The following is a 13,114-nucleotide window of genomic DNA, read 5'->3' as shown; positions in this document are numbered from 1 at the left end:
TGGAAAAATAACACCGCGTTCCAGGTGAAGAACCTGCTCCCTACTGAAAAATGTTGTGGTGGGTCCATCATGCTATATGGGTCTGTGTGGCAAGCACATGTAGGCTGGAAACCTTGTCAAAGTTGAGGGTTGCATGGATTCCATCCAGTATCAGCAAATTCTTAAGAACTATGTTCAAGAGAATCAGTCAACAGGTTGCAGCTATGCCGGGGTTTGTTATTTCAGCAGGACAATGATCCAAGGCATTGCCCCAAATCTAGCAAGGAATTCACAGACACAGATACAATGTTCTATAATGGCCATCCCAGTCCCCATACTTGAATAGCATTGAAAAACTCTATGGAGTGATTTGAAGCGGGCTGTCCACACTCGGAGACCATCAAACCTGACTGAACTGGAGACATTTTTGCAATGAAGAATGGTTAAAAAAGACCTGCAACCTGAATTCAGGGACTTATCATACAAGGGAAAAACATTTAATTACTGGTAAAATACGACGATTGAAATGTACGAGCCTGAGTGTTGTCTGTAGAGGTCCAAAGATTTGGAACGAGCTTGAGGAAAACCTTAAATTGTTGCATTCTGTTTCCATTTTCAAGAACAACCTTAAGGAAAAACTGCTTTTAACATATACTTTTTGATCATTTTGAAAGTATTACATTTGAGCTGGGATTATTCATCTGTTTGTTGTCTGTCTTGTTGTATTTATACTTATTTATGTTTATGGATTGTTTTTTGTTCTTGTATGTTATATGTTGTATGGTGTTATCGGGCCCCCTCCTAAAAGCTTTCAGTAGCTTCTTTGGGGTTTCCCATTTTACACACAATAACCATTCTGGAATTATTGTTAATTTTGTCTCTAAAATGAAATGATAAAGTGTGTGAAATAAATTCTTCAAATCTTCAAATCTTCAAAAGTGGCTATAAGAAGTGACTACAGGCTGTTATTTCAGCAAAAATATGATAATTCCATTGGTTTGCCCACATTTTTGTGCCTGTCTGTTTTTGTTATGACTCCAATTGTAATGTTTCTGTTGATTCAATAAATCTCAATTTAATCTTAAATTTCAGAACTGAAATATTACTGTTTTCATAAGGTATTTATTATATACAAATTAAGTTGTGGTTTTGAAAGCCTAGCAGCTTATAAACTGAAATTATGATAATTTTATGGGGTGCCCAAACCTTTGCATAAAACAGTATATACACGCACAGTCAAACCAAAATGTATCCAGACACCTTCAACATTTCTCACATTGTCACAGTTTAAACGCTATAGTTTAAAAATGGTAATGAAATATGACAAGAACTCAAAGTTGACACAACTGTCAGACAAAATTCATCTTAATAATGTGTTATTAAGGGTAAGGGTAAGACACAGAAAGAAATTTCTGAACGAATAGGCTGTTCCCAGAGTGCTGTATCAAGGCACCTCAGTGGAAAGTCTGTGGGAAGGAAAAAGTGTGGCAAAAAACACTGCACAACGAGAAGAGGTGACCGGACCCTGAGGAAGATTGTGAAGAAGGACCGATTCCAGACCTTGGGGGACCTGTGGAAGCAGTGGACTGAGTCTGGAGTAGAAACATCCAGAGTCACCGTGCACAGGCGTGTGCAGGAAATGGGCTACAGGTGCTGCATTCCCCAGGTCAAGACACTTTTGGGCTACAAGCAGCACTGGACTGTTGCTCAGCGGTCCAAAGTACTTTTTTCAGATGAAAGCAAATTTTGCATGTCATTCGGAAATCAAGGTGCCAGAGTCTGGAGGAAGACTGGAGAGAAGGAAATGCCAAAATGCCTGAAGTCCAGTGTCAAGTACCCACAGTCAGTGATGGTCTGGGGTGCCATGTCAGCTGCTGGTGTTGGTCCACTGTGTTTTATCAAGGGCAGGGTCAATGCAGCTCGCTATCAGGAGATTTTGGAGCGCTTCGTGCTTCCATCTGCTGAAAAGCTTTATGGAGATGAAGATTTCGTTTTTCAGCACGACCTGGCACCTGCTCACAGTGCCAAAGCCACTGGTAAATGGTTTACTGACCATGGTATTACTGTGCTCAACTGGCCTGCCAACTCTCCTGACCTGAACCCCATAGAGAATCTGTGGGATATTGTGAAGAGAAAGCAGTCATTTCTGCAAAAGGATTCCCGACCAAGTATTGAGTGCATAACTGAACATAATTATTTGAAGGTTGACTTTTTGTATTAAAAACACTTTTCTTTTATTGGTCGGATGAAATATGCTAATTTTTGAGATAGGAATTTTGGGTTTTCATGAGCTGCATGCCAAAATCATCAGTATTAAAACAATAAAAGACCTGAAATATTTCAGTTGGTGTGCAATGAATCTAAAATATATGAAAGTTAAATTTTTATCATTAGTCTACATTATGGAAAATAATGAACTTTATCACAATATGCAATTTGTGTGTGTGTGTGTGTGTGTGTGTGTGTGTGTGTGTGTGTGTGTGTGTGTGTGTGTGTGTGTGTGTGTGTGTGTGTGTATTTACAAGATACTACCTTAATTTAATTACATTATAATAAATTAATTGGAAATTAAAAGTCAGTGAATGGTGTTCCATTCAGTGTTCCAATGTCAGCCCTGCCTCCTCATTACCTCCTACGTGGCATCCTCTGTGAAGCTTGAGTGAAGTCACGCTGTGGAATGTGGAAGAGCTCATGTTACATACACCTGCGATCCTCTGCTTTCTTTTAAGTTAGTTTTCTACTGTATTGACAGGGTGTCCCGTGTGTTTTAGATCAAACATGTATATTTAATATATTTTAATCATTATTATACTTTGTGTTTATATCTCCTGACAACTACAATAGACACACCTGTGACGTTACACACCTGTGCGGAAGCCCCGTCACGTATTTCATTGGGTGACAGAGGCACACTCGTGTGATTGAAAGTGTTTCTGACCAATCAGATCGCCGAAAAGGCGGGGCTATAATTGCAGCACAATGACGTAAGTGTTTGCCTTAAGATGAGACAGCAGGGCGAAACTTGGTTGACGTAGCACAGTAAGCAACATCGTATCAAAGTGTAATTTAGACTCGTTCGGGACCTATTTTATTTACCGGCTACACTATATATAACTGTCGAGAGAAGGATATATATATTATATGGTTTTGTTTTTGCTTCTTTAACGTATGAAGTGCGCGCGTAATGAAGTGCTCGTGATCAGCTGATGCGTCTCATAAACAAAGTTTTTTTGGGGCTTTGTAATATATATAAGAGCACCTTGTGGTTCTCCAGAAGAGCATAACGTCTTAATATTTGAAAACACGGAGTTCTTATTAAGCCGGTAAGAAGATTAAAGTCATGACGGGTAGAGAGGACGAGTATGACTATCTCTTTAAAGGTGAGTACCACGTTACTACACTTCCTGAACAGCTGACTTTCAGATGAGCTCTGCATGTCGTCTTCATATGCTGCTTGTCTCTATTTTGTTATAAGATGTCTATTCTAAAACACAGGTTAGCATATTCAACCTGTGGGTTGAAATATGATACTGAACTGTTTCAGGTTGTTGAATAGCTGGTAGACCACCTTGGACCAGCAAAAACGGGCTTTTCATACCAGCTCAAGGTGGACAAGCTGGTTTTTGGGATATAGTGGCAGATTAGCCAGCTAATGCTCATCTTAGAGCAGATAAAAGCAAGTTAGCTGTTCCACTATTATGTTAAAATGGATATTCAGGCAGGGCAAATACACCAAGGAATAAACATTTTAATAATTTTTAAGTGTCGCTTGATTATATAACCTCCTGGACATTATATTTTAGCGAATTTCTCTAAAATCATACATGTCACAGTTTTAGGTCTGGGTGTCCTGTAAAGAGCACATGCAGGGCTTTTCAGAGATGCCATTTGTTTTGAGGTTTCACCAGGACAACCATGTCTCTTGGTCTTTAAAAAGGAATGAATGATCAAATTTAGCACTCCTATTGAAATATATATTGTAATTATTATCATTTAAATCTGACAAATTGTCAAAACCGGTTACAAAACCGGGCATTGATTATAGAGGACACCAGGACTTAAATCATGTTTATCAGGCATTTTGGGAGACACAACATGCATATCAGTGTTCCTATAACATATTAGATATTATTATGAAAATACTGCCAACTATTACTCCGATTATTACACTTCTTTTTTCATAACTTATTGCTCAAAAAACACATTAATATGCAAATACGGTAAATAGACGGAATAAAGATGCATTGCATTGAATGGGAAACACCATGTATGACCATTTTACCCACCAATTGCATTAAGTAAAATGGTATATAACTTAATGCTGATATATCTTTTATCACATAGTTGAGAATCATCTTTAAACAAAGTTTGGTTAAGACACATTTTTAAACAACTGAGTCCCGGTGTCCACTTATGAGGACATTTCTTGTTCCCTAAACAATGTAATGGCATGAATAAATACTAAATTCAAACTTCTTTTTTCCTGGGTGTTAGGATATTACACACTATGATTGGCTTCTCTTAATGTGTCTTGTTTTATAATTTAATATAGATCAGACATTTGATCTTATGGCATGGAAACAGACAATTTTAACATTTTGAAAAAACATTTGGTCTTTTGTGTGTAAAACTGATTTTGAAGTGTCATTCAATAGTGTCAGCAATAAAACCGCAGTTAAACTGGTAGGACCTGTATAAATCAGGTCTTTCTCAGGATGGGTTTGCATTCAGGATGTAAAACTAAATGAGGTCATGAAATCTTGTCTATTTGTTTCCTAATGCAGGGAAAAGAAGATCATCCGTTTGTCTTGCTTAAGAATTCCTCCTAAAGTGACAGACTAATGTGAATACTAATGACAATTTTGACCTTGTTAATGTCGGTGGGGGTTATGTCCTTGGATTTGGCACTTCCATTAGTCATAGTTCTGCCCCAACCTCTGTGTGTGTTTAAGATGTCCATGCACCTTTTGCTGTTTGATCATGAATCAATCTGTGCTGTTCAGTCACCACTCTGCTCTTTAACCATGCCCTTCCACTAGCTTTAAAACACGCAAAGTCTTTGTCAAAGTGCATTCCTGTGTGTTTAACTCAGACAATTATCATTATAACAAATATAAATGAGATGCGTGTTGGTGGAATGTATTCTTTAATGTTGATGAATTGACAACATTAGCCAAGATTTTTTTAGATTTTGTTTAAATTAAAATTAAAAATGTCATTACTTAATCATCATTTAATCCCCTTCGTGTCATATTCAGGTCTTGTGATGATATATGATAACTTTGTATGAAGAACAGACTGAAATGCAAGTTATTATTCAGAGATAGTCATTGCATCTGCTGAAGCTTTGAAATCTTATTGACTTCCATGTTCGGATGTAAAAAATTCAATAATAATTGGTTCTCACATGTCCAAACGGAACGGGACATGATCGTTTGAATATAGTTTGAATTATATAAGATTTGAGAATGAGAATTTGTTTGTGTGTGTCATTTTTGGTTGCCATCTTTAATAAGTTTAATAAGTGTTCTACGGACAGGTTTGGAAGAACGTGGGGGTCAGTAAATGCATTTAAATTCAGGAACAAATTATAAACTACCGATCAAAAGTTTGGGGTTAGGACGATTTTTATACGCTTAAGAAAGAAGTTGCTAATGCTCACCAAGGATGCAAAAAAAGAAAATGTAATTACATCTGTAATTAATTAATATTTGACATGCAGGTATTTTTTTTAATGTAAGTACAATGTAAAACAGGTATGTACACAACTAGTTGTATCATTATTCATTTAAATGTTAGTACATAGAAGTTAAGGCCACCTAATACACCTAATATAAAGTGAGTCCTATCTGTTCCATTTTTGCCTCTATAAGCGGAAGAGAGACATTCCCAGTATTTCATAACTCTGCCTGTGTGGGTGAAAAAGGGAGTTGCTCTTTGGTCTTGCCCTTTTCACTCATTGTTAAAAGCTTTATGGAAACACACCCTCTGTGTGTGAAACATTTGACTGTAATTGCTATCGTGCGGTGAAGGGATGCTGGTTTTTGCCAATGCACAAATGGAATCTGCTTAAAAGAGCTCTCATAGTGTCATGTGTGTCTCCAGGGTCAATAGCACACACAATAGCATATAAAAGCTCCATAAAGTTGAATCAGTTGGTCTCACACACCGTTGTCCTTGTCATCCGCAGTGGTTCTGATTGGCGACTCTGGTGTGGGCAAGAGTAACCTGCTCTCTCGCTTCACCCGCAATGAGTTTAACCTGGAGAGCAAGAGCACCATTGGTGTAGAGTTTGCCACACGCAGTATCCATGTGGAGGGTAAGACCGTCAAGGCCCAGATCTGGGATACAGCTGGACAGGAGAGATACAGGGCCATCACATCAGCGTAAGTGTCTTCATAAAATCGATCAAGACATCAGATATATATTATATATATATATATATATATATATATATATATATATATATATATATATATATATAATATATATATATATAATATATATATAAAATGATTATTGCTGTGATTATTATGTTTCTAGCATGTTATATTTGGCTACAGTTCTTCTGACCCTCATTGATGGAGTGTGTAGCTTTTAATTTGTTAAACAACCAAAGGAAGACACATCATGGCCATATTCCAGGATGACAATGTCAGGATTCACCAGCTCAAACTGTGAAAGAATGGTTGGGAGGGAGCATGAAGATATATATAATGTACCCGAGAGATATCTTGAAATTTATTGTCCTAAAAAAAAAAATCACACCTGACAAATATCTGTGTGTGCCGAACCTTAGAAAAATGTATATAACTAATTAATTATGATTTCAAGCAAAAGAGTTTCTAGGCCTTTCAGTTTAAAAGAAAAAGCTATAAATGTACACATGACTTTTCAGGACCTGCCATGCCCACCTTGTTTTTCAGCACAGAATAAGCTATTTTCTGTGTATGTGCAAGATGTACTATTATGTGTAAATAACAATGAATTCCAGAGTGCAGTAAACAGTATAACAAATACCACTTTGCAACATCGAGTGTTTTTTTGCACTTCTAAAATAAACCTATTACCTGAGAGATATCTCGAAATTTAGTGTCTTGAAAAATTATATCTGACAAAAAAATCTGTGGGAATGTGTGTGCCGAACCTTAAAGATTTGATATAACAATCGGGAAGTATACACAAATATTTGGAGACAAAAAGCAAGTTAAACATTTTAATAATTTATACCCATTTTTGTGGTCCTTTTATCATCTATAAAAATACAACGTTATTTCCCATTTGGCATTCTTGATATCAAATACTTTTGTGTGCTTTATGAATAATTTAAATTAATTTTAAGTTCAGTTTCTATGCTTTCACAAAAAAAAGCGATAAATGTATAGATGGCATTTCAGGGCCTGCCATGTCCACCTTATTTTTTAGCATAGAAGTAAGCTATTTTTCTGTCTGTACAAGATTTCCTATTATATGTAAATAACAATGAACAACAGCAGTGCAGTAAACAGTAAAACCATTTAAATGTAATTTTAAAATACCAGTTTGCAACATCGAGCGGCATAAAAGACTGAGACTAAAATAACTGGAAAGGACTAACACCAAAGACCTTGCACAGTTAAAGGAAAGAAATTCTGTATCCTCTCTTACATTCTTACCGTATAATACTATAGGATGCTGTAGACTCATAAGAAGTAAGGGGCAGCTGAATGAGCTTATAATAATCAGTAATATTCACATGACCATACACACTATTATTGAGCACTAGGTTGTGGAATAAATTGTGTATATTGCATCTAATAAATGTGTGTATTTGAAGGTATTACAGAGGTGCCGTAGGAGCCCTGCTGGTGTATGACATCGCCAAGCATCTGACCTATGAGAACGCCGAGCGCTGGCTGAAGGAGCTGCAGGATCATGCTGATAGCAATATTGTCATCATGTTAGTAGGGAACAAAAGTGACTTGCGCCATCTGAGGGCTGTTCCTATGGATGAAGCTAAGGCGTTTGCAGGTTAGTGCTGGAGAAGCTAGTTTGAACTTTAATTCTCATGCTGCTCAACAGTTTCTGTTGAGTCATTTTTTTCTGGCAAATAAAATGCATAATTTATTAAGTTACACCTTAATACAGTTAGAATAAGACTACACCCAAAACACATTAATGAATAGTAGCCTTTAATTAAATAATTCATATTCAGATTTCTTGTACACTACTGTTCAAAAGTTTGGGGTCAGTAAGAATTTTTGATTTATAAAGACAAGTGTCAAAGTAAATGCACAAAAGATTCTCTTCAGATAAAGGATTGCTGTTCTTTTAAACATTCTATCCTTTAAAAAATGCATCACAGTTTCCACAAAAATATGAAGCAGTTTTCAACATTGATGATGATAAATGTTTCTTGAGCTAGTAATCAGCATATTAGAATAATTTCTGAAGGATCGTGTGACACTGAAGACACAGGTGCTGTTTTATTAACTTCAAATACTTATGTTGCAAGGGATTGAATCCATGAAATTTGTGTTGCTAGCTCCACGCTCTTAAAGGCCCCCTAATATCAAAATGTAAGTTTATTTTTTTAGCTTTTAGACGTTTTATACCTTAGCCTTAAGGTTGTGAATAAGCTGGTCTGTTCCAAAACAATGACAAAATTCACATTTAGAAGATACAAGCTTTTAAAACTTAGTCTCTCACTTCTGCTAAAATAGATCACAGATTTTTATGACATCACCTTTTCATCAGATCTTCCATCCAATCAAATGCTCTCTAGAATCTGAAGTGTCCCGTTCCCTAAATAGATGCTGAAGCGGCGGCTGAAATCGGTCACTTGTTCACACATTTACTATTTTCTACATGGTAAATGGTGCATAGTGGACTATACAGGGTATAGGGAACGATACAGACAATGGAAATATGCTTTCAGTTGAGGCGAATGAAGTCTGGTTTCATGTTAGTCTCACACGCACCACTGCAACACACACACAGTCTGCTCCGGGGACACGAGAGCTCAGAGAGGATCACATGCGCGAGTCGGCGCAGAAAACAAAACATTTCGGACCCGTTTGAATTCTGAAAGCTGCATGTTCAAAACAATATGGAGGACATTATGATAATAAACGGTAAGAGATTAGGAGGAAACCGTGGCTTTACCGAGCTGAAAGGCTTTAGTCAAACTGTGATAAAAATTAAGCGCTATTGCCGTCTATAACGCTGTTTTAAAAAATGGGAGTAGCTGTACTGCCCTGTCTTCCTGTTTCATAGGAAATTACGTCAACATATTGAACAATACTTGGCGTTTCAAGGCACTTCAGTGGGCTTTTAAACTCTTTACCTTTTTTTGTAATGATTTTTATTTATGTTGAATGTTACTTGTTTATCTAAGAATTAGTGTGTGCTTGCTGGTGTATGTTCTAGATATTTACACCACTTGCGTTTAGGAGATGTCAAGTGGTTTGTTTAAGTGTGTGTGTGTGTGTTTTACAGAGAAGCATGGACTTTCTTTCCTGGAGACCTCAGCGCTTGACTCTTCTAATGTTGAACTTGCCTTTCAGACCATTCTTACAGGTCAGTCCTGAGCAAATCATCTGAAATGGTGAATCTCATTAAAGCTGTCATGTCTGTTTAAGACGTTCTCATTACTGTAATGCCAAAAGTAGTAGTTAAATAGAAGCTTAATATAATGCATAATGTTTTTTCTGTGCTGACTTTTAATTTAAGCTGATTTAAAGGGGTGTGGAATAAAGAAATCAACTTTCCCTTGAGCTTTTGATATATAAAAGGTCATGGTAATATAAGAATATCCTGTAAGTTTCAGAGCTGAAAACTTCCTTGTTAGTAAAAGAAAAGCTTTTATAGACACCAGGCCCAGAAAACGAGGCTCTCAAATTAATGACGTATTAGAAGGGTGAGACGCCGCCACTATGTGTACACTGCTTCTGTAGCCCCGCCCACCGACTCGTGGAGCTAAACTGATCGCATTTCCAAGCAATAAACACAACGAATTTAGTAAGATAATCAGGTCGACTGTGGATTTGCAGACTGGATTGTTACAGATCGTATTGATTATGTGTACGTGATGGTCTAAGAGAGCATACCAGCACACTGACACAGGCTGAAGAATCCCTTATTTGTTGGTTTATTGCCATTTTGGGTTCAGACTCCCAGGGCTCGCAAAGCCCAACGTCCCGGGGCTGTGTGTTTACAGGACGGGCTACCAAAACGTAAGCACGTTGGCAGGCCGGCGAATCATAAATAGTGAAATAGCATTCATTTCTTGATCGTGTGCGTGCGCGTGTGGTTCGCGCTTATAGCCACCAATCGGGCCAGCCAAGTAATATAAAAATGTATCAGTCATGGGTGGATGAGAGATAAATCATTGTGTTTGTTTGATAAATACGTTTAGAGACTGAGCCCCGTCAGAGAATCATTTCAGTTATCACTTTCAAAACAACCTCTTCCTCTTGTGAACTCAACTGACATATGGGAGCTGAAGCTCATTAAATATGCAAATCTTGTCCATTCCTAGCCGTGGGCGTTTACAGTCTCCAGTGTGTCACGCCCATCAAAACCCAGCGTTTTAGAGAGAGCCTCAAAACCAGTGTAGAAAATAGCCTATTACTTATTAGTTATGATGTTTCTGAATGTAAAAAACACATGAACATATGTTGACCTCAAACAACAGTATAACAAATTAAAAAGCCAGTTCATGACACCTTTATTTAAAAATAAATAAAAATACAGTATTTTTTTACTGTATTACAGAATTTTTCAAAGAAACACCATGGATAATGGGCATTAAAAAACTCAACTCAAAAGTGAAACATTCAGATGCATTGCCATAAGGAGAATTTGGGGATATTTTCAAATGTTGTAATTACAATTATTATTATTATTATTATTAATAATAATAATTTTAGGGGAAAATGTGGCATGGATATATTGTCATTACCACGTGAGGGAAAATAGTGAAAAAACTACAGTTCTCGTTGTAGTACAGAATTGAAAATCATCCAGAAAAGCTTTTCAAAACAATAAACCATGATGAATACAACTAGCTACTTTACAAATGTAATTTATGTTTTAAATAATTGTATTATTTTGTCATATTACAGTAATGAGAATTTGGGTTTGAGGGAATCTATTTAGTTAAACATTTCAGTAAAACTTTTTACTGTAAGGTCTTTTTTTTTTTTTTTTTTACATTAGTTAATGTATTAACTACTCATGAGCAATACATTTGTTACTGTATTAATTAATTAATTCATTAAAAAAAAGACCTTCATGTTAGTTCACATTGTATTAACCAATGTTAACAAATACAAATACTTTTTGCTTAGTCATGTATTTAAAAAAATACAATCAACAATAACAAATAGGGAACCTTTTTCTTTATTAAGGGGGTGGGGGTATTTTACCGTTTGTGTAATATTCAGATGTAGTATGTATTTTAAAACTAGAGCGCTTGTGTATGTTATGAAGTATTGCCTCTAGATGGCAGCAAACTCCAAGCCACAGAAATACTCAGATTTCCCTGTGAATGAGTGAAACTGTGTTTCGAGGCCAACCTTTAAAAGTTTGACCTCACAGAAAATAGTGTTTTTCTTTTTGCAGTTTTTCTTTTGTTTGTTTATTTTTTTGGTTGGCCTGGGAAATGCATTTATTCAGCCACACAGGGCATAACAGTTACACCGCAGCTGAACTGTCAGAGACAGACCTGAATGATGACTTTTATCAGGTAACCCTCCGTAATGCCGGAATCTCTGCCCGACTCTCTCTCACACAGAAATCTACCGTATCGTGTCCCAGAGGCAGATGTCAGGGCGTGGTGAAGACAGCTTCTCCCCCAGCTCCAAAGTGGTTCCCATTACTGTACAGCCTACACAGAATTCTGGCAAGCAGGGCGTCTGCTGTCAGAATAACTGAGCTGCCACAGCGCCACCGTGGGATCCGGGGAAAATCCACAACTTGTTGGGCTTGGCTGCGATGCTGACCGTGACCGTCCGACTGCGTTGTATTACCTGCGCGTGGTGTGGTTAATGTATGTAACGGACTGACTTAGTTATGCCCAGAATCAGTGAGTAATAATCTTAAAAATAGGAGAATAAGAGATGTTGAAATTCAATGGATCAAGCATTTTCTCAAAACTAAGAGGCCATGCTTCTTATTTCACACTAATTAGAAATGAGCAGTTAGCTGGGGCACTCAGATATGGCTGCTCTTTCTTTATTTCCCGGCCTTTTTGCCTGCTTCCAAACAATGGGCAGGAAGAAAGAGGAAAAAGTGCTTCGAATTTGTAACGCTACCTTTAAATATCCCCTGAACGCTTTCTGATCTCAATAGGGATTCACTTGTAAAATTATTCCTTTTTTTTTTTTTTTTTTAGTGTGCCACCGCAGAAGTAGTCTGACAACTTTGGTCATCTGATCGGTCAGTTCTTTCACTGACGCCGCTGTAAAGGCTCTTTTGTATTTATTGAATGCAAATATGATCTTGTTATACTGTGGTATTTTTACTTTCTTGTGTCATGCTTCTGTGATCCATTTTGTTTTGTTTTTCATCACTAGATTATTGATCAGAATTTCTCAAGGGTTTCTCCTTCTAGTCATGGCGCTGGGAGTGTTTTCTGTGGATCAGAGCGATCTTAATAGGTTGAGCTAATAGGCAGATGCACGTGATGTAGTGTTTGAGTATAAGAGTATCGTCTGTTCTGATTTAGGGTTGGGAATTTGTTATCTGGTTCTCAAAAAACAAAACTTACCAAATTATATTCATGATGTCTCTTATCAATTTTTGTATGTATGCATTCTTTTGCATGGGCATAAAAAATATGCATACATTATATGCACCATGCATTGTCCTTTGGCATGGCGATCATTATGTATCTAAATTCTTGTCAGCTGTGCATTAAAATCAGCAGTAAACTTTCAGGCACATGATTTTTTTTTTCCTACTTTAAAAAGGTTTGGAAATACTTTTTGTGGTATGTAAAAAATAATGTTGTTATTATTATACTTAGTTATTATTATATTTGTATTATTACTGTTCTGATGAAATTCTCATAATTCCACAACAAACCTATGAGGGTAAAGAATGGAATATGATTTTTCCAAACATTGTCCAGTCTTAGATTTTCTTCAGAATT

The 13,114-nt window shown here is 36.8% G+C and overlaps 1 protein-coding gene across 1 annotated transcript; it reads left to right on the top strand.

Annotated features, from left to right (window-relative positions):
* Positions 1-2,963: 2,963 nt before the first annotated feature.
* rab11al (RAB11a, member RAS oncogene family, like) lies at positions 2,964-12,899 on the top strand. Its single transcript, XM_067447929.1, has 5 exons — positions 2,964-3,359; positions 6,170-6,365; positions 7,796-7,989; positions 9,457-9,537; positions 11,756-12,899. Exons 1-5 carry the CDS (start codon positions 3,320-3,322, stop codon positions 11,893-11,895), a joined length of 651 nt encoding a protein of 216 aa, XP_067304030.1. The 5' UTR covers positions 2,964-3,319; the 3' UTR covers positions 11,896-12,899.
* Positions 12,900-13,114: the final 215 nt, after the last annotated feature.

This window comes from Pseudorasbora parva, chromosome 7 (assembly GCF_024679245.1).
Source record: "Pseudorasbora parva isolate DD20220531a chromosome 7, ASM2467924v1, whole genome shotgun sequence".
Lineage (NCBI taxonomy): Eukaryota > Metazoa > Chordata > Actinopteri > Cypriniformes > Gobionidae > Pseudorasbora > Pseudorasbora parva.
The sequence above is the reverse complement of the archived record's forward strand: the minus strand, read 5'-3'. Positions and strand labels throughout refer to the sequence as shown.

Excerpts from the sequence above, each read along its gene's own strand:
- rab11al (XM_067447929.1), top strand. The coding sequence starts at position 3,320 with ATGACGGGTAGAGAGGACGAGTATGACTATCTCTTTAAAG. Across the intron at positions 7,990-9,456 it reads TGAAGCTAAGGCGTTTGCAG|AGAAGCATGGACTTTCTTTC; the intron begins GTTAGTGCTGGA and ends TGTGTTTTACAG. Across the intron at positions 9,538-11,755 it reads CTTTCAGACCATTCTTACAG|AAATCTACCGTATCGTGTCC; the intron begins GTCAGTCCTGAG and ends TCTCTCACACAG.